The sequence below is a fragment of the Magnolia sinica genome, chromosome 15 (assembly GCF_029962835.1).
Source record: "Magnolia sinica isolate HGM2019 chromosome 15, MsV1, whole genome shotgun sequence".
NCBI lineage: Eukaryota > Viridiplantae > Streptophyta > Magnoliopsida > Magnoliales > Magnoliaceae > Magnolia > Magnolia sinica.
Window position 1 is genome coordinate 24,216,728 of NC_080587.1, and position 21,873 is coordinate 24,238,600.

A 21,873-nucleotide genomic window follows, 5' to 3' on the forward strand; every position below is an offset into this window, starting at 1 on the left:
TATCTTGAACACATCACCTTGCAGCTTAGTAGGCACTCGGCCCAGGCAAATATCCTTTTTTTTTTTAAATGGTTATTGGACATCTTTAGTTACCTCACTTTGTCCTTCTCACCCATTTTAGGACTAAAATCCACATGAACAATTTCAGTACTGAATTTGGAGTGAATAACATGCTTGGGTTGCTTTAATGGAATGGATAAATTGGGTTTCTAAAATACATGCATTGTTTGGAGTATCCCTGATACTATCCGCATCTCCAGTTTAGCGATATCGATAACATTGGTACCGATACTGATAACACCGGTAGTATCAGAAATTTTAGGTATTGGCAATGTATCACTAGGTATCACTAATGTATTGATATTGCCAATGTATCGCGAAGTGAGAGGATGTGTTGAAAGAAATAAGAAAAGAAAGAATCTTGTAGGAAGGTTGTTGGTAACTTCCTGTCTGTCTTTTATGTTTTTATGTCTTCCTTCTTCTTCCCTGTTCTGCCTTAAGTTTACAATGCAGGTTTGGTTGTTTTACTTTATATTCTTTCCTTTAAAGTAAAGATGGTATAACATTTGTTTATTTTGCTTTCTCAATTTACATCGAAAGATCTGGTTATTTTCTACATTGCTCATATTGACTGTACAACCTTTTAATTGCTTGTGTACATTCATTTGATCTTTTTGTGATTTGTTGTCTTATGTATGTGAGATAATTTCAGATTACGATGCCAAAGCTTCCCAGTAATTTGCTATGCACCTGCTCGTCGGAGTTGCAATTATTCGCGACCACATCCATTGCGTATCATCTGCCCTTCGCAATTCAGCCAGCTGTCATGAGAAAATCCAAGTCAGCATTTTCAATCCTTTTATTTCTGCAATTTCTGTAGAATTTTAGAAACTTCCATGAAGATTTCTTATTTTTAAATTTCTACACACTTTCTAAAAACAATGTGAAATTTGTAATGTTTTAGCTGCATAAAATTTCAAATAGATGTAAACAAGAAAATGCCAAAATATGCATATATTATTGTGCTTTTCGGAGGCAGATATTTCTATTGAAACTGTTTTTTTTTTTGAAATTTGTCGAGACTTTCAAGAATTCTGTTACCTTTCAAGAATGAAAAAAACTATCAAGAATTCTGTTTTGCCATTTCGGTACCATTTTCCATCAAAGTGTATCAAAATGGAAAATCATCTCTTCCCTTTTCAAAAGTTGGCGACAAAATTAGAGATGTTATGGCTAAGGATGTGGTTTCTTACTCTACCATCTCTCAACTCGAAGATAACTGAATCCTCGGAGAATGGAATTGGTCGTACAGATGCCACCTGCATAAAAAATTCATAAACAAATTCAGCATTAAATTTCGGTATTGTATTCTATCATGTAGTTTGGATTGTTACAAACCTTTTCATCGCAGGTTCCATTGAGATCATTTGAGCTTTGTGAATTGTCAACATCGCCAGTAATATTTTCCTCATATGGGAAACCATAGCTTTTCCATTGCCACAACCTCTCATCCAAATATCTGAGGTAAACGCTACCATCCGAGCCAATCAAGAACAATTGACTACCTTCAAAGCATGGCCCCGGTGCACCAACAAGGTTTACATTCTTATATGGTGTTCCATGTTCAACCCAATTCCAACCATCCAATGCACTCCAATGATATTCAATGAGGCCACCATCTTCCGAAAGCATGAAAAGAGAGCCTGTTAGTGATAATAAGGATTGCCTCATAACGGTTCCTGGCAATCTTGCTAGAACCAAATGAGGAGATTGATAGTGTTCATGCCATAACTCAGTCACTCTGTTATACTGATATAGTCGGCCATTCCTTCCAATGACAAACACTATATTCTTCCTGAATACTTCCTGATCTACTACAGTTGCTACCTTAGTATTAGGAGGACTCTGGCAATCTTTCCACTTAAATTTTCGCAGTGCGACCTATAAAAAAAAACAATGACCAGTCATCAAGCACCATGGAGAAAGGTATCATGTTATAATCAGGGATATTTCATTTTTTTTTTTTTTTTTTATTACTTCTACATTGGATATATAAATTGGCATCAGTACAATTGTCATTGGAATAGTAATTTATTTTTCTTTCTATAGTTTTGGCATTCTTCGACAGGTTACAGATATATGTTTCATTTTATCTTTAATTTTCAAGGATTAATATATTTATAATATAAAAATATTCAGTGCCCTTGAGGGGACATACTTGGTGTACTTGAATCTAAAACCATATGCACGGTGAATGTGTACAAGATCTTGACAACTCATTCAACTGGTCCCAGTGTGTACATGCTATGGTGCTAAAATTGTGTCGATTGGACAATCCTAGCTGTTCAATTTGGGGACTTTTGCCTGTTGGATGTGGACAGTTATTTATTTTGTTTTACTGTCCATTTACAGGCCATTGGTTGAAAGCTTACGATTGCCTGATTGATAAGCATGTCTTTCCAAGGCACATGGATGTGTGCCATGTTAGAGTGCAAGGGCAGAACAGGATTCATGTAGCTGACCCAATTAGTTGGGTAAGGCTTAGATGATGATGACGATGATCGTTCCAAGGCACATGGATGTTTGCCATGTATATGACTTCAGATTTGATGATACTGAGTTTTTGTGTCCTTAATGGGCACCATTTTTTTAATTATATTATAATACCATACGACATTATAAGGTTTCAACTGACGCCAAAGCAAACATGTTTTTCTGGGCAGTCACATCTGATCTGTGTTCATGGCCAATACAGGTATATTGTTCAGGTGTTAGTTTCATAGCCAATCATAATTCTCCCTCGAGCTATTCATCAAGGGCTTGTTTGGTTTCCCAATTAAAATGGTAAATGGCTGTAAATGGGTAATGATTATTTACTCTTGTAACTGTATGGTGAACTTACATTTGACTATAATGATGATTTTGCTACATTGTTTGTTTAACCCAGAAGTCACTGTAAAAATGGTAGTTTTATAGTGTGAAAATGTAATGATTTACAATTTACTTTAACTACCTCTTTTACAAGTGTATTTGACTCTCGATTTACGAGCCATAATTCCTGTTTAAACAAACACCTGGAAATGATAATGATGGCTCATTTACTTTGCATTTCATAGGAAATTGGAAAACCAAACAGGCCTAAGTGTGTATGACATTCCATATCTTACCATAAATTGAAGCAACCTTCCATTTTTGTTCACGAAGAACAATGCATCTTCTGCTGTGACTCTCCAAGCTTTTCCAGGAATTCCATCCCAAGGAGGTCCTTCGACTACCTTTCTTCCCTTTCTCATAGCTGTGCAGTTAATCCAAGACAGCTCGTTGCTGTTCCTTTCTCTGATAAGCAAGTGATCGTTCGTGTCAATCAAAAATAAACTACCATTGTAATGTCCAACTACACCCTTCATCCTTGTTGAGTGCTCGTGCCTCAACCATAACCACATGTTTTCAACGTAAAGATATTCAAAGGCCAAGCCACCATCCGTTATGATGAAAAATGATCTCTCTGCTTGCACTGCTCTCATACGGAAGTTGGCATTGATGCTATTCTCTACCAAACCATTTTGATCCGAAGGCTCAGCTACATTACTTCGATGTGCACTTGGAGATACGTAAGTTTGGTGTGTTTGCCCCTTTCGCCTTCTTGTTGGAGTTGTCATGCCCAAGTCATTCTGTTCATCATCTCCAAGTGTTTCTTTGATGCCCCCGATGCAATTCAGTGGGCCACGTTCCTCAGTGCAATACTCTGCATTCCATCCTTCTGTTTCTGGGGCATCTAAGATTGACCATTCGTACTTAGATGACGCTTTCCTACGTGTGTTAATTTGATGTGCTGGGCCTGAAGCTTCACCGCCGATGCCTGATAAATGCAGCTCTGCAAGCCTACCATCGTCCAGCATGAATAATATCCTGCCAACCTGAAGCTGCAGCCCAGGAAAGCCTCTTGCAACTTTTGCATGTAGTGGGTGCATGTGATTCACCCATGTCTCTGGACTTTGTTTCCCTCGTGCCGCTCCTGTCTTTCCATTAAACGTTGCAGTCAAGATCTAGCTCAACTTTGCTTCTATTTTGCCGAAGGAAAGCAGTTCAGGCTTTCAGTTTTTGTGAGTGGGGTCCATGGTTCAGTGATCCAAACCATTGATATGAGAGCCTCCCCCTTGGTAGCCAATGAATATTTCGCCTTTTCTCGGTTGAATATGGACAGTTGTATTTTCTTCTTAACGGTCATTTTTTTTTGGGTCGCCTTTTGAATGGTTAGGATTTTATATTTGGGACATGTTTGGTGAATGGTCCTCCACAGTGGGTGCTATCATACAATGGTTTGGATCCCATGGGCCCCAAAAGTACAAACTGAAAGCCTGAGCAGCACTGTACAAACATTCGGGCTGAGTATTGCATAATTCCTAATAAGAATAACATCTCACTATCCATTCAAAATACCCTTGAAGGCAATTTAGTCTAAAATAAATAAATGCTTCTATTCAGTGTCTAAGATGGAGCTTACCTGATTGTTTATGAAGCCGATATTCAAATATAAATCCACTAGCTGTATTGAAGAATAATGAAAAAATCTTTTCATTTAATTCAGTCTGTTCAACTGGGGTAATGGCAGTCAACTGATGAACTTTTGGAGCTCCATGAAATATCCATTTCCACTTCCTTTGGTGCAGCCGCCTCTCCATCAGATACCCACCCTGGAAACTATGAAGTGTTTTAATCTGTAATATACTGTGACAGGAGTGCTTATTATAAATGGATACTTTTAATTGTTAAATTAGGTCACTTTAGATCCCAGAAATGGTGCATTGCTAGCTGTTTCAGTTCATTGAGATAAACTATTTATACCAATGTTACATAGACCACTGACCCCCCATTTTTCCGATTCATTCTGTGTCATCCAGTTTGTGGGTCATTTGAAATATGGATCGCTACTTTCATGACTGAGTTGGATTTTAGATGTAGAATCTAGCAACTCATACACCAATTTATGCAATAGTATGCTAATAATACAACCTTTTGTTGTTTTTAAATTAATGCATGACTCAGTTTTATGTCTACCATTTTATGTTAGTATTTCATACTTCATTTATAATTTTTTTTTAAAAAAAATTGTATATATCTCCAGGAACTAATCAGTGGGTGGTCTTCATGATTGTTTAACCCAAAGATGAACATTCTCTGGAAGAGGGTCCCATTTGCCATCATGTGGTGTCCATGGAAAAGAAAGGAAATAGATCTTCTAGAATAAAGTTACTTTGGTAATTTCATCTTGTGGAGAATCATGTCCATGTTATTTGAGTGGGCTGGCACAAGATCATAGTTCAGGGGATTGTCGCATTTGGATACCACTGTAGAGTGGAGGCTGCTGGTTTCAAAGCTTTCATAGGGGTGAATGGGGAGGTGGAAAGGTAGAGTGTCGGATGGATTCTGCCTTGGCATGTATATTGTAAGTTAAAGTATGATGGATGCTCTCAAGATAGGCAATGCCCCTCTTCGATCAGTGGTGCCTTGAGGAATGAGAGGAGGGATGTAGTTACGGCATTCTTGAGCCCTTGTGGTGAGAGGGATCACCTGGCTGTGAAGAATTTTTGGGCTTAGAGAAAGCTTCTGCTTCTTTCTAACATAATATTTTGGGAATCCCATCATGGAAATTCCCGAGTGATTATTAAGTGGATGATGGAGTCCAAGTTGGTCTAACTGAAGTTTGCTCTTGATAGAGTGGTGGCTGGACAGGATTCATGTTGTCGACCCCAGTTTGTTGTGATAACTGATAAGGCGTAGATGATGATGGAGTCCAAGCTGGGCCCTTGGCACCTAGCTTCTTGCAATGAGAATCCCAAGTCCTTTTTGACAAATCTAAGGTGGTGTGCTCCTATTCCCAAGGGTTTCTAATGAGGTGGCTTTGAAATTTGCCAAAGGCTGAGTGACAAGATGATTTTCGTAAAATCCTTTCGTTCTTTGGAATTAAGTTTTCGTTGCCTTTAATAAAACATCATTTGCTTAATAGTTTGTATTGGAGAAACCCAAGTAATTGTAACCCTAAGCTTATTGCTGACCATCATAAGTATCTTTCCATGTACCGTACCATGTTCCAAATCAACATATGTTTTTGGTAACCTTGATTTATAGTTTTCGTAGATCCAAAAAAAAAGGAGAAAAAGGTGCTAGCTAATATAGTGTTACTGTGATTCTATGCAGAGACTTTTGTAGTTAGCATTCATGAAAAAATGATTGGGTTTGTTAGCAAGTGTGTCCCATTTTTAGGAAGGCTAGTATTCTTGTATTACTCTTTGTTCTAAATCACATGCATTATGCATAGTAGTGATAAATATTGTTCAACTTTGTCATTATGAATTGATTTCAATTGAATGATTCAAACAAGTCAGTAATACCTTGGTTAAAAGGAAGAGCGATTGTGAATGAGTTCCAATCAAACCCTGTAAAGTGCATCCTTTGGATGGTATCAAAGAATTTTCTTCTCTTGATGGTTCACTCCAGATATGCTTCTTCCAGGAGGGCCTTGAGCTTTTGTCGAATTCATAAAGATCTCCACTTGAACTGCACTGTAAGATTCGATTTTAGCACATATTTTGTAACTTCCAATTTAAGGGAGAAGCATATGCATTGCATACAGTAATATCCTTAGCCTTATTATAGAGCTGTCAACGTGCCAAGGCCAAATGAAATAGAAGTTTCGAATAGGGTCAGTCCTACAGGCCCAGCCTGATCGGCTCAAAGTCCAGGTCCAAACCAACCAGCCAACTTGTTAATAGCTCTAATTTTTTAAGAGGCTCAAATGTTCATTATTTGTGTTGGTTTTTCACCAAATAAATCCATAATAGTCAACATCCAATGCTGTAGGTTGCTAAATTGCAGCACTACAAATGCAATTAAATGAAGATCCATGAATAAAGTACATTAAACTATGCCCCGTCCTCTTTGGACCTGTTTGACAAAGAGATAAGTGCTTAAAAGGCATAAATCATTGGTTCAAACTGCTGAATGATTAGTTTTTTTTTTTTAATTTTATTTTTTACAGTGTTAAGCTTGTACTGCAAGTCTGCAACAGAACTTACAAGTTCCATCATATCATATTGTAAGGGTTGAGATTAGTGGACAAGTCATGTTGTACCTTTCAAAAAACAAATCAAGATTCTCTAAGGGCCTTTTTGGGTTGTAGGAATTATGGGGAATTTAATGCAAATAATTCATAATTATTTACTTTGATATTTTCATTGAAGAATGATGTTGACAGGTACCGCTTCTCAAGAAAACTCTGTTTGTGTGTGGCAAAAATCTGTAGGCCCCACCATGATGTATGTGTTTTATCCACACTGTCCATTCATTTTTTTTCATATCATTTTATGGCATGAGACAAAAAGTGGGGCAGATCCAAAGGTCAAGTGGACCACACCAAAGAAAACAGTGGGTTCAATGGTGTGATCCACTTGAGCATTGATTTCTCTGTATTACATTTACCAAGAAATCCTAACCATCCAATTGACGGCTATAAAAGGGGAACCTAGTAGTAAAATGTAAGTTATCCACCACTAACTTCTTCTTAGTGTAATTTTCTATTATGCTCCACCCACAATTGCTTTCAGCAATTTGTACTGCCTGGATTGCTGCACAACTATGCTATGGGTACGGTTGAATAGTCCCCACCATTTTTAAAATGATGTGGACTATCATAGGAGTCTAATCATCGTTGAGTTTTAGCTTCAAGCTGGTCAGGAGAGTTTCTCAAAATAAGAGATCTGCAAATCTCATGGGTCACGCAGTGCTAGCTTGATGCTAGGTCTACAAATGCTTGTCGTTTCCAAGTAGAATCCTATGAAATGGAGATGCTGGTATTTTAACATTCAGAATTTGATGTTAGTTACCATGTCAATCTTCAATACTGTTTTAGAGAAGCAACTCTAGTGAGTGATGCCTTTGTCTGATCATCGAGACTTAAAAATACGACAGGCATTCATGTAAATATGATTGCATAAACTTTCAGTAGTCATATGAAAAGATTTTTAGCTCTTTAAAATTTTGAGGCTGCATTTCTTCAAAGATAAGACATCAAGTCTGCTCAATAGAAATTGGTCATTGTAGAGATAAAGATATGCCTCATGGGCCCCAATATCATTCTTAGTTGATATATGTTATGTTAGGTACAAGTTGACAACATCGTACATACTAAAAATAAAAGATATCATTAACCTAACATGAAAGATGTGTAAACACAAAGCTAGATTTATGGAATGTTGCTTTAGAATCTTAATGATTTATTATTAGTCGGACTAAAAAAGAGTATTATGGAGTGCAATTTTAGTAATAGGAGTGAAAGTGAGTAATTAGTTAAGATTGTCGAGTAAGAAGTTTCTTTCTCAAAATGACCACTTTTGATACCTTTGGTCAATAATTCATGAGAGTGGAGACATTGAAAAGGACGTTGCCCATAGAAGTCAAGTTGGGTGGAAGAAATGGTGATGTGCCTCCGGAGTTCTCTGTGATTGATGTTAAAAAAGAGTATTATGGAGTGCAATTTTAGTAATAGGAGTGAAAGTGAGTAATTAGTTAAGATTGTCGAGTAAGAAGTTTCTTTCTCAAAATGACCACTTTTGATACCTTTGGTCAATAATTCATGAGAGTGGAGACATTGAAAAGGACGTTGCCCATAGAAGTCAAGTTGGGTGGAAGAAATGGTGATGTGCCTCCGGAGTTCTCTGTGATTGATGTGTACCACTCAAACTGAAGGGAAATTTTATATAATGATTATAAAACCAGTCGTGCTTTTTGGAATAGAAGGTTGTGCAGTTAAAGAACAACATGTTCATGGGACGAGTATAGCTGAAATGAGGATGTTGAGATGGATGAGTGGCAAGACAAGGAAGGGTAGAATTAGAAAGGAATGCATTTGAGGGAACTTGAAAGTAGTACCAATAGATAATAAGATGAGGGAAAGTGGATGTAGATGGTTTGGTCATGAGAAATGGAGACCAAGAACCGTGTTGATTAGGAGTGAGTTGGTTTTGAAGACACCCCACAGATGAGCTGTCTTAGGAATAATGAGATAACTCCAATAAATCCTGAAGAATAAAAGATTCAGTTGGGCAAGTTTTTACATGCCCCATATGAAACAAGCAGAACCGACAATGATCAAGGGTGATCCATGTCTCATTTTTTGTCCATCAAGGTGATCTTGGAATTCATCATGTAGTTCTTGGAAAGTTCTATAAGCCTTAGGGAAGCTTTTATTGGATAGACCCAGGGATCTCAAATATCGGGTCCCACAAGAAAGCGTGTCTTGATGGGCCAAAGCAAGATAGGCTGTGATCACAAAAATCTTGACTATGCCTTAATCATTGATTGCAATTATTCTTGATCTTCCTTACATTTGTAGCAAGCATCGAAAGAGCTTTCTGATGGTATATGGATCATGAGAAATGGGCCCAAGGTTGAAAGATCTGTGGTCCATCATAATGAATGGCTATCGAAAGGATTGTACTTTTTGTCCTGGGATTTCTAGAAGATTCCAAGCTTATTCTATTTCCCAGGTTTGATTAGAGAATAAAACCCTTTCTTACCCTCGTAAATCCTAAAAATAAGTCAAAGAATCTCTCTAGAAAGTGCCCAAACTAAGGAGATTCCAAAATTGCTCAACTCAACAACTTTTAGATAAATTCCTTTCTAACTACCCAATCTTATCCAGAAGAGGCAATGACCATCTTATCCTTCATCGAATGGATGAGAACAAACCTCCTAATTTTGAGCAATACCCTTTTAAATGCCACTTCTCTTATTTTGCTGATTTGTCATTCCAAGAATCTATAAATAAGGGAGATCTCTACAAGGAAAAGGCTTTTGAATCTTCAAACTTTCATGTGCTAAGAACCTAGCAATAAGAGAGGAGAGGGTTAGAGATAGAGAGAAAGAAGCAATGGAGGAGAAGAAGTGCCGGGGTTCGAGTGTAAGGGAGGCATGCTCAAAAGGATGATTCTGGCTTGAGTTTTTTCCTCTTGATAAGCCAAACATTGGCAATCGAAGTCAAGATGCTGATTAGAGAAGAAGATCAAGGCCAAGAAGACATTAGAGAACCTTTGTTTCTTCATCTTTTTGCTTCCATTTTCTTATTTGTATAATTCATTGTATACATTTTTATTAAATACATTGAAACTTGCTGAATTCTCTCTTTCTCCTTTTGTTCTCATTTCTTGGTGAGGAGACTGAATATGGGCAAGGGGAGATGCCTAACTTGGATCACGGGTTAGATTAGTCGATATTGGAGTCATATTCTTCTAAAATCTGTTTAGTTCTAGCTCTCTACACGTCGAATTGCAAGATCTAGTGCCAACTCTTAATTGTGATGATTTGAGCCCAACCGTCCCCTGTATTAAATTGCAACTCTGCAACACATGTATAAGTTGAAGCCTCTAAAAAGGCAAGGGGAAGGCGCAAATGGACGTAGATGGAGATGGAAAAGACTTGATGACATATGATCTAACTGAAGGTCTGACCCTTGTGATAGGGCGGAATGGCAGAATAAGATTTATCTAGCTGACCCAATTTATTAGGATAAGGCTTAGATGATGACAATGATGAATGTTGTCAACTTCTACATGTGTGCATCCATGCATTTCCTCCTGTATATAAACTCTTAATGGGCTCCGTAAAAGACAGACAATATTCCTCTATTTTTTTGTGGTCCATTGTTACTTTGACATGTTATCAGAATGGGTCATCATCTACTAAGATCGTCCAACTGATTCTTGCATCAAATCTCGGCTTCTTTCGGTTGACACCATTTGATTGGGAATACATCATCCTCTTTCTTGTTGCAACATCTATTTTGGCAATGCTTGGATCTTTGATCATCTTCGGCACACAGTCTTCATCTCTGATGTTCATATAACATAACATCATGTTCATTTGATTACTCTTAAACCCCAAATCCATTTGAATCTTGTTGCACCATCGACACACCACTGTTTACAAATTCATCTACATCATCTCCAGCATGAAATGTCATCAACAACCTGAAATCATCTCTAATCAGTGATCTGAAATCCATCTCCACCTTCACATCTCTAGTACCGTTATGAGTAAACTCACCACCATTACTGTCAACGCCCGGTAACTCTTGATTGGAAACAACATCATCCAACGATGTTCTCCAGCAAGATAACTGGTGCAGTTTGGTCATGCCAGCCCTTAAATCTTCATCCTCAAGTTTCAGTGACCATGGTCATCTTCTCGAGCAGACCATATCCAGAAGAACAAATCATTATCTGCGTTGGATCTGACCTCTCATCTGATCATCATCATCAAATACCATCTCTCTTCACGGATTTGCATCCTTGCCATTCACCCACCGGAACCGCATCTGAACCCGGTGGAATCTGCTGCAAACCCAATTCTGACCATCGAAAGCCACCAGATCAGACACATCATCTAGCAGAAATCTTTTTTTTTTTTTCTGACTAGATCTCCAATATCTCAGGATTTGTTTCCAACCAGATCTTTCTGGCAGATCTGTTCTGACCAAACCTCCAATCATCTCTGGCAAACCTCCTCCTTTGTCCACAGAGCTCACCAACTTCATCTCCTTGATCTGCTTTATCTCCTACAATTTTCTGAAATATGTTCAAGCTACTGCCATTCGAAAACCATCACCAGGCATGACTCATCACCCCCATCAACTCAAAACTGTTGTCATCTCTCTGCTGATCCAGGTTCCAACACAGTCTCCAGCTAGCTGTTTATTAGATATCTGTTGCTCTGAAGAAAGGGCATACCTGCCCAAGCACATTTACATGTTTTTAGTACTTCGGTACTTCACAAGAGCACCCCCCTTCGTATGTGCCCAAGCACAACTAAAAGCTTGGGATATCATCTCCTCTCGCCGACCTTAGACTTGGGCCTGATCTGTTTCAGCTAAATCTCGTTGGAGATCATTGCCTCACAGTTACGTATCATCTTTCTGCATTAGACAAGCTCGCTGCTTTCCTTCCTTCAACATTTGGATTTTATACAATTTCATGCTTGAACCTGGCATCTGTCCCTGCCATCAGCAATGGGCCCCATTCACAGACCATCTTTCATCTGCTCCAAAAAAGGAGATCCGTACCCTCTTCATCTCAGGCCTAGCAGAAGATGTGGCAGGAAATGAGCTCCAAAAATGGCGCGGTGGCTTTCATTCTATGAGGATTCTCAGGTGAACTTCAAGCGAAAGCCGCCCATGGGCTTCACCCTTGTCTCCACGGCCCAATTTACAACGGTAGCCAGAGATGCGCTTCAAGAATTGGTTTCCATGTGGAAGCCAAGGCTGTTGTGCATACATACATGGCAAGGAAGAATCTCTTTGTCAAGAAACGTGTCACACTTGCTCCCTTTAAGAAAAACTCTGTATTTGTTCAGAAGCATTGAAGCTTCAGGTTCACTAAGAACAGTTATCCCATAAAAAAAGAAAAAGAAAAATGCACAACCATCCTAGACAATATCTGGTAGATGGTTCAAAACTCTGTTTCTATGGTTCTTCACTCTGTGTTTTCTGTCATTGGTTCAATTGGTAATAATTCACACTTGTATCCTTCTGTTGGTTCTCTTTAGTTCATTGACTTGGGTGTCTCATCTTTTGATGGGAATGCATGCAGGGAAATCATCTGCCAACCAGTACTGAGGAAATAAACAAATTCTCACAGCCAATGGTGGTGAGAAATTGGCTATTGCTAGTTTTGATTCTCTATCTTTGTTAGTTTCCGATTTGCACCTACCAAATGTCTTACGTTTCCAAATTATACTATTCACTCGTGATGGTTGCGTTATGCATGACCAACACATTGAGATGGTGAAAGGGAAGGGACCTTCTATCATTTCTATTTGCTTTGAACTTTGAAAGAAATAATTCCTTCTCTTTTCCCTTGCCTCTTTGATATGACTTTCTTCTTCGAATAAACTATGGCATATGAGGCATCAGAGACTTACTCATCTACGTGCCACCAATGTTGTCAAATCGCATAATCACATTTTTTTGAAAAAAAAAAATCCAAAAAATTAGGGGAAACTTGCCTAATTAGTACACATGATTGGATTGGGTTATTTTATTAATTTCATTGTGGTTTGAGTGTTTTATTAAGTTATATATATTTAATTACTTATATAGTTATTGATGCGGACACAAGCGCATTCAAGGTGTACCAACGAAGAAAGCGCCAACCACAAGTGCCGTCCTTGTGGATAGGCGACTATTGAGGAGCTGAAGACCTTTCACATGTGATTGGACATATAGAAGACCCCACTCAGGGAAGACACATGTGAAGGAAGATTGGAGAAAGAAGACCGAGCGCCCAAACTTTCCCTTACTTATGTTATTTACGCGTTTTTGACTTAGTTGGGGGTCTTTTAGTAATTTTATGTCTTTATTTGCTTATTCTAGGGGTATTTTAGTAATTTTATGTCTTTATTTGCTTATTTAAGTGGGCTAAAGCCCTAAACTCGAATTTTAACTATTGATTAATGAAAAGCAAACCCTTTGGTTACCTCCTTCCTCTCTTCTTTCTAATGGTGCTTCTTCTCTTCCCTTGATCTTCTTCTTCTAATTTCTTCTTGTGCCCCTCCAACTTCTTCAAGGTAATAATTTTTTTCCTTCTATTTTCCAGTTTTGGCTAATCCTTCTTCGATCAAAATCTTGAGAACCGATCTAAACCCTAAACCCCCAAATTCTCAAATCCCTAATCCGAGAAACTTCTTGGTTCTTCGGACTACTGATCTTCATTGATCGATTGGGTGTGACCATGCAAGATCGGGAGGTCTCATCCCTCGCCGGATCCAACCTAAGTAGTAATTGAATTCCATAATCCATGGTTGTAGTGATGGCCCGCTCCATTGCATGTTTCCTTTATGATTTTCTCAGTTATGATGATTACTGTTAGAATTTTAGATCATTTATTCCTTTTATTTCCGTTGTTTAATAATGTCCATGAGCATGCATCATAATTAGGGTTGTCCTGCGTCAGTTATATTATATTTACATGGGTTTTAACAAAACAATCAACAAGCTATATTAAGAGAGAATTAATTATTAAAAACTTTGAATATAGGAATTTTATTGATAAATGGATAACTTGAAACAACTTACAACTTAATTTACAAAAAAAGGAGAGCACAACTTGCAAAATATAGAAAATAAACATACTTGAAATAGTTGTAGAGAGATTAGAGTAAAGAGAGGTGTAAGAGAAAGAGTGAGAGATTTAGAGCTTTGGAGTAAAGAATAGTGAAAATGGAGGGGATATGGATACTTTGTTCTGTTTATAGATGATTATACTCGATATACATGAGTATATTTCATGCAGTAGAAATATGAAATGTTTACTCATTTCAAGGATTTTTTTTAATTTATTTTTTTTCTATCCATGATAAAAACACAATTTGATACTCATTGTTGAAATACTCTGATACGATTATGGGGTGAATACATATCAAGTAAATTTCAAGAGTACTTCAGCGCTCAGCGTATACAATCGCAGAAAAATTTTCAATATCCCCCTAATAGAATGGGATTTTAGAGAGAAAATTGTCACATTTTGAAAGTTGTCACGACCCTCATGCATGACTCTCATATTTATTATTTTTAAGGAGAAGCTGCATTCGCAGCTGTCTACCCAATCAAAATAGTCTTCCCTCTTCTATTTTCGATAACAAAACTCCATATTCTTGTCTTTTTCAAGTGCATCCTAATTATTCTTATTTACATGTCTTTGGTCGTGTCTTCTTTGTCCTTCTTCCACAACATGAACGAACAATTTTTTTGTCCAGGTTGCACCATTTGCATTTGTGGGCTATAAGTTCAAACCACAAGGTTTGAAATGCCATGATCCAACGGCCTAGCTTGTTCGTATTTCTTGTTATTTCAAATTGTTGGTCAGATAGAAAATGGATACTACCTATTTTCATCTCACCCAAAATTATGGGTGTAACATACTAAGCAAAATGCATGAACTCACCTTTTCCTTTTCTTTGGTTTTTGTATTGGTTCTTTTTTTCTTTTTCTTTTTTTTGCCCAAATGCCTAGCAGAAGAGATGCTTCTGCAGGGATATTTGACCAAATATAATTTTTGATGACATCCATATGCTTCCATAAACATTCAGAGCTTAATGTTCTCTGAGAATGATAGCAGCATACCTCACCGTAAATACCACATCTGATCTGATAGTTTCAGCATCTGCAATGGCTGCAACATCTCCACCTGGTGGTTGGCCATGATTTATCCACCTATTCCAATTTCATTTTGAAATGTAAACTTTAATAATCAGTAGCAATATTATATAAGCTCAAATTGCAACTGTATCCCCTAATTGCATTAAATATTAAAACTTTGATTCATTGCAAAGGTTCATCATGATGAGTTATGTTTCTAAAATAGCTGCAAATAGCATTGAGAGCTTCTCCGTAAAGCCAGTTGTCTTACCTCAGGGGCTGAATGTCACTGAGCTCTAACAACGATCTGTTCATTGTGGTGAAGTACAGTCTCCTTATAGGAAAGAGGCAAAATCAAGGGTCCTCGTTAGTGAGTATTCAGTAGGCTATTTACTACCACTAATTTGTGTTGCTGATTTTAGTTGCAGACAATAACTATAGAGGCTTGGCATTCTCGAAAGAGGAGAGATAAGATGATTCGGGTAAGAACCGGGGAGATATTCAAGAGGCAATTTGGAGTACACATGCTAACATGGCACACATGCAGGAGATGAGGGAACACATTGGGTGGAACAACATGTGCATTCATTGCTAAAAAATTTAGGCTGGTTCACTCATCAGGTGGGTCGCATGTGTATGAGAAAATTCAGTTAGAAAAAGGATGACCGCCTCTATATGTTCAACCTACATGTATGGTCCATTTGAAGTAGGTCATGATTTTTGGCGCAGGGGATGTTAACAGCAGCTCCCAACTGATGGGCAGCTCAGATCCTGTGCATGTGTGCTAGATATTACCTCTTGAATCTCTCCTCACATGAAGTCAGCATTTCTCGACACAAAAATATCATCACATACACTAGATTGATTACTCACTGTCCATCATGTGAAACAACACCAGACTTGATTTGCATAGCCGAGCTTGGTTCTGTTTCTTCACTATAGATGCTGGATTCAAATGTAGGCCTGAATTCTGTCCAAACGGGTTGAGCGTTTTCACTCAGTTGCAGCTGAAGAAGTGGGGGGGAGGGGGGGAAGAGAAAATTCAAAATTCAAGACTTGAGATCATGCCCACATTAATGAGATCACAAAGGTTTCATCTCAGCTAGAAACAAACTCTACTACTGCATTCCTTCTCATTTAATCCTGCTAATTGCTTGAAGTTGAACTGAATGAGTAATTATATGATTCTCAAACCAAAGATTTGTATAGTATCATTGGGTCCTCGCTTTGTATAAGTCAGGCCATAGTTCTATCGTCCAGATCATTGACGATGCAACAGGATTCCCTGAAATAGCACAGTCCTAACCTCTGATTGGTGGCTTGTAAATGGATGGCTAACAAGGAGATGCAATTGTCGTCATTCAACATATATAAGCCGATGATGGGTTGGATCTTCGAATCTGAGAGATTTTTGGATCATGGTCCATCCACATGGATTATTAAACAAAGCTCTAGATCACAAAACCATGACCTTTATATGTGCAAACTGAGGACCCTGAGGATACTATACTTATTCTTGAATCAAGTATCATATAGTTCCTCCAAATAAATCTCATGTGAGATGTCATATCTGCTGATTTTAGTAATGCTTTTTAGGATGAGAAATCATGTTTTCGAAGCTAGCGGACAGGTATTTGTTATTGACTCCGTAACCATCAGAAGCATTTGAAGCTGAAGGTTTGAACAGATTTTTCAGGTAAAATATTAAAACTCTTTTAATATGCTCCAGGTGGATGAGAAATAATTCTTTCAGGTTTGCTGTTTATGTTTTTCTGCATGGGACGTTCTTTCTTCTTCTTCTTCTTCTTCTTTTTTTTTTTATCTTTCTTCTTGTCTTTTAAAAAAAAAAAAATAAAAAAAAAAAAATCTTTTTGTCTTCTTTTTTTAATTACTTCAGTCATATGAATCATGTTACGGCTTTTCAAATCCTGATTGTTAGTTGTATATTCCTAATATCCAACATATCTGCAAGCATACCATTAAATCACTATTGAAATTAAGACACAATAATTTGATTTTCATTTAACAATTGAAACATAATGGTTTGTACTTGTAGGAGATGAAGAAAGGTTCTTATTCCATCCAAGGATACTACAAGCAAAAAAACTGTTTTCAGCCCTATGTCGGGTACAACGCTGAATTGGTATTCACTATTGGAATGTGATAAAATTTGAAAGATGGGCCCCACCTCATATACCCATCAGATCATGATCCTAGACATTCACAATATTCATTAATTGTAATTAAAGGATATAACCAACACTAGCCATGAAGGGCCCCATATGGTATCATCTTTGATCATGATCAGAGATGACTACTTACTACTGATTATTGGATAAAGCAACACTGGATTGCTCCTCTGTATATAATAAATGCTGTGGGTAATTCAGCAGAAATTGTGATCAGGAATCTGACCTCTCAAATCAAGAAGACAACTTACCGTCACAATCCTACCTGCACATAGCTTACTATAACAAATAATACACGGTTCCAAAAACAGAAATAGAACACAAATTAACTGCTACATTCATAACAAAATTTCAAATTTTACTGTCATGGATATTTTTACTGTTCTTCGTGAAAGTAATATCTCAAGAACTAATGGCTTGAGATTACCTGATACAATACCCCGCCTTCGGACAGTGCTAAGATGGTCTGATTTATGATGAAAACAGAGACTGCAAAGCCTGTGGAAATCTGTAAATCATGGGGTGCAATTACCCACTGCACTCCATTCCAAAACCTCTCATAGATGGATCCACTTTGGCCCGTTACCCAAACAGATGCGTCTGACATCTTCGTCAATGAAATTCGTTTCCTTAGAGGCAGAGCCATGTCAGGACTCTCACCTGCACCCGCTTCACTGTCGTTTTTGTATTCGAAACTGCCTCCTTTGTCATCATCCTTCCTCGTCTGCTCAATTGAACTGACTCGCTTGCAGTTATCGTTAACGCAAGACATCAGATCAAAAGGCAAATTCAGTTCCACCCAACTGCCGGATCGCTCATCAAACTCCCAAAATCGATCCGTTTTCTTTTCAAATTTCGCGTCTGGCCATCGGTGCTGCTGGCACCATGAAGAACCAGAAACAGTGGGGTCCAGCATCTGGGTCATCCCATACAGGACCCAGATGATGATTTTAGAAGTGAAGCTAACCATGATCACTTATGTGATTATTGCAAAACAATACCAGAAAAAATGGAAAGACGGAAAAGCATCTCTCTGCAATCATTCCATGGAAATTGGATTTCAAACAAGATTTTTTAACTGAATTTTGGCAGAGCTTTGATGGGCCATGCTTGAAAAGGAAGGCTATGAAGAAGAGAAAGCAGAAGACTGATTTCAATTATTAGGAAGCATGGGAGAGGACTCCCATGTAGTTGGGAAGTCTGCAAAAAAATCAGATGGGAAGTACCACAACAGCTGCAGCTTTGTAATACAAACTTCACATACAAGGCCCTGGTAAGTCTCATATATGCTGAGTAATAAATTCTCAATTGATGGTTTTCTTGTTTTTTCTGCTTTCCATGTCATGGGTTCTTTATTCAGTGCCTTTCTTACGTAACAGCGACAAGTTATTAGAAATTGGGATTTTCACTAAAAAATTCCTTACAATTTAAGATTTTACTAAATAATGCTTTTGGTGAAATCACCATATTTCTTTAGAAAGTGGTAAAGTGAAGAATTGTGGGGTCCACATGATATTTTTATGATATCCAACCCTTCCAATAGATGTAATTTATCATGATGTTCAGAAGGACATGAAATTTGGTCAATCTAAATGTAAGATGAGCCACACCATAAAAAATAATACACACCACTTAAAAACATCAAAATGTACGTGCAGCCCATCTGGTGTTTCGATCAGAAAGATTTTTGGTTTGTTCGATTATTATGGTTGGATGCGTATGTTCGACGGGTTGAATGTAATACACATACCACATGGGCCCCAAAATGTATTTTGATTCATGAAGGAATCATTTAGTAAGTTTGGGATTTACAAGAAGTTTTATTGTTAAAATCCCTTACCTTCAATGGGAAGTATGGAACAATCCTTTTTTTCTTGTGCCTTCTGAATCTATTTGTGATTTTCCATTGAAAATATCATATACTTTCAAGGGAAGATGCTTATAAAAATGGGTGGTAGGTGAAGCTAACCTACAACTGGTTTGTAGGTGGTCATCCTCAAATTTAAAAAAGGATGCAGCACCACCTTTCCTCCCAACACAACTTCTGCAGGACATCCATACCATGAAAGTTGTAGGTCCCACCATGAAGATCTCCAATTTTGAGAATCAGGATGACCCACTTGCTAGATTGGCCAACCTGTATGTGGAGGCAGATTGTCGGTTGTAGATTGATCCCAATGGTGTGGCGAATCTGATGAGTGTAACATACTCAATTTTTTTGTTTGGCGATCTTCATGGTGGGGCCTACTGTTTTCATGGTATGGATGTCATACACAATCTCGGTGGGGAAAACAGGACAGTACCACAAGTTGTGGTGCCCTTGCCTGTAGGTGATCAGTACTCATTTTAGAATAATTTTGTTAAAATCAATAGTCTCAAATATCATGATTATTCCGTTTGATTTAGTGTGCAAAATATCGTGACTTTTTGTGCAACCAAACTGGTGAAAAGTCAAAAAAGGGAGTTCTACAAAAAACTACCCAATGGTATAACATTTTTTTGAAAAAAAAAAGTTTCAAAATGCTCATTCATTAATTGATATAATTATCATTCAATTACCTTTCATCAAGGCAGTTTGCCAGTAAATGAGTTGGTGGCTTGGGTGGGCCCCACTATGATATGTTTATGTAAAATTTATCTCGACCAGCACGTGCATCACCTCCTATTGGGACAAAGGCCCAAAAATCAGATCCACCTATGATTCAAGTGGACCGCATGATTGGAAATAGTGTACAGGGCAATGTTCACCCTCTATACTGTTTCTGTTAATGTAGCCCAAGTGAACCATGGATGGGTATGATTTCTGGGCCATGTGCCTCAATCTTTCAGTGGAACTTAATGGTTGGAGTGGATTTGAGTGGATTTCATATAATTATCATGGTGGACGAGATAAAAATCAATTGCTTCCTTGGGTGTGGCCCACAAGAACCATATGACAAACCTGATTTTATTTTTGTTTTTTATTGTCTTTGAGCCTAATATGGGACTTAAATATCTAATTATCAAAGTTGATCTTACATATATATCAAGGTGGACCCATCAAAATCAATAGCGGTGTACTGTTCAATTTTATTTAATTTTTCTTTTTCTGTATAGTCATCTTGCGCAGTTGGAGAGTGCATTGGAGAGGACACTTGAATTGATTTTTTACAGAGTAAGTGATGTGTATGCAAAACTGGAAATGTGACATATGTAGTCGACATCTGGATCGTTCAATGGGTGGGTCCCACCGCTAACCATCCTATCGATGGCCAATAAATAGTCAGAAAAAACAAAATAAGTATAAAAGCAATCATCCACATACCATGGGAAAATATCCAATTTAGAGGGTTAGGATTTCTCGATGAAAGCTATCAACCATAGGCAATCAAGATCACCCAATGAACGGCCTTGATCTTGTAAATGGATAAAGGTTTTTGGGTTTTAACAACTGAAATTGATGGATGGAATATTTTCCCTTATTAACAAGGAAACACTTTATATTGCTGGACTCTCTATTGTAGGTCCAACATATTTTGATATTAGGTGCTTTAAAAATAGCCATTAAACGGATATAATGGTAGGTTTTTAAAAAATAAAAAATTAAAAAATTAAAAAAAATAAAATTGGGTTAGCTTGTCAGTACACACCCATGTCAGTACACACACTCCATGTTAGCCACCCCCGCTAGGGATCGATGCCATTATATTCGGTATGACGGAGTAAACTATAGCCGTTCAACAAGCAAGTTGCTACTTTTGTAGTACATCCTTAAATGCAAAATGGTGGGCCCCACCATGGAGATCAACTTAAAAAGAAAAAAAGGTCAATTCATTATTAAAGTGAGGTGTACGTGTAAGGCACTATTGCCTGTGTAATATATAACTTGAGTGGTTGAGGACAATTTCACTAGCCAAATAGGTTATACTGTGAAATCTTATATTTTTCAATGATATTGTTTTCCTTTAATAAATAAATAAATAAAATCGTCCACTCTGTCCATCTTTGTGGGGTCCACTGTGATTTATGTATTTTATTCACTCCGTCCATCCATTTTAACATATAATTTTAGGTCTTGAGCCTAAAAATGAAGTATATCATGTAATTTTAGGTCTTGAGCCTAAAAATGAAGTATATCCAAACCTTAAGTGGACCACACCATAGGAAACAGTCTACAGTTGAAAATTTCTTGTGGGCTACAGAAGTTCTGTATCAAGCTTGTATTTGTGTTTTCCCTTCATCCATGTCTGTGTGATCATAAGAACAAGTTGAATGAGAAATAAACATCGCCGTAGGCCCTAGAAAGGTTTCAACAGTGGAAGTCATTATTCCAACTGTTTCCAATGGTATGGTCCACTTGATCTTTAGGTATGCTTAAATTTTAGTCTCAACTCCTAAAATAAGATGAAAAAACGGATGGACGGCATGCATAGAGCAGATACATTATGGTGGGCCCAACAGAGTTTACTCAGTACGGTAAGAGGTACTGACTAACTCAGTACGCAATCCGATTTCCTA

At 37.7% G+C, this 21,873-nt stretch overlaps 1 protein-coding gene across 3 annotated transcripts; it reads right to left on the bottom strand.

Moving 5' to 3' along the window:
- Positions 1 to 549: 549 nt before the first annotated feature.
- Positions 550 to 18,785, bottom strand: LOC131226656 (uncharacterized). 3 transcript variants are annotated; one of them, XM_058222266.1, is made up of 10 exons: positions 17,804 to 18,785; positions 16,061 to 16,194; positions 15,459 to 15,518; positions 15,173 to 15,262; positions 6,393 to 6,558; positions 4,505 to 4,694; positions 3,168 to 4,015; positions 1,399 to 1,941; positions 1,254 to 1,319; positions 550 to 821 (listed from the first exon to the last, which is right to left on the bottom strand). In XM_058222266.1, the coding sequence occupies exons 1-10, from the start codon at positions 18,344 to 18,346 to the stop codon at positions 714 to 716; spliced, it is 2,748 nt and encodes a 915-aa protein (XP_058078249.1). In that variant the 5' UTR covers positions 18,347 to 18,785; the 3' UTR covers positions 550 to 713. The 3 variants fall into 3 exon arrangements, with proteins under 3 accessions (XP_058078249.1, XP_058078248.1, XP_058078250.1); XM_058222265.1 differs by having other exon boundaries at positions 15,459 to 15,521; XM_058222267.1 differs by having other exon boundaries at positions 15,459 to 15,521; positions 16,061 to 16,157; positions 17,804 to 17,940.
- Between the last annotated feature and the right edge of the window lie 3,088 nt (positions 18,786 to 21,873).

Coding starts and splice junctions, on each gene's coding strand:
- LOC131226656 (XM_058222265.1), bottom strand. CDS start 18,346: ATGGTTAGCTTCACTTCTAAAATCATCATCTGGGTCCTGTATGGGATG. Junction 6,559..15,172: donor GATGTGGTATTTACGGTGAG/GTATGCTGCTAT, acceptor CTTACAGTGCAG/TTCAAGTGGAGATCTTTATG. Junction 1,942..3,167: donor GAAGGTTGCTTCAATTTATG/GTAAGATATGGA, acceptor TTTTTTTTATAG/GTCGCACTGCGAAAATTTAA.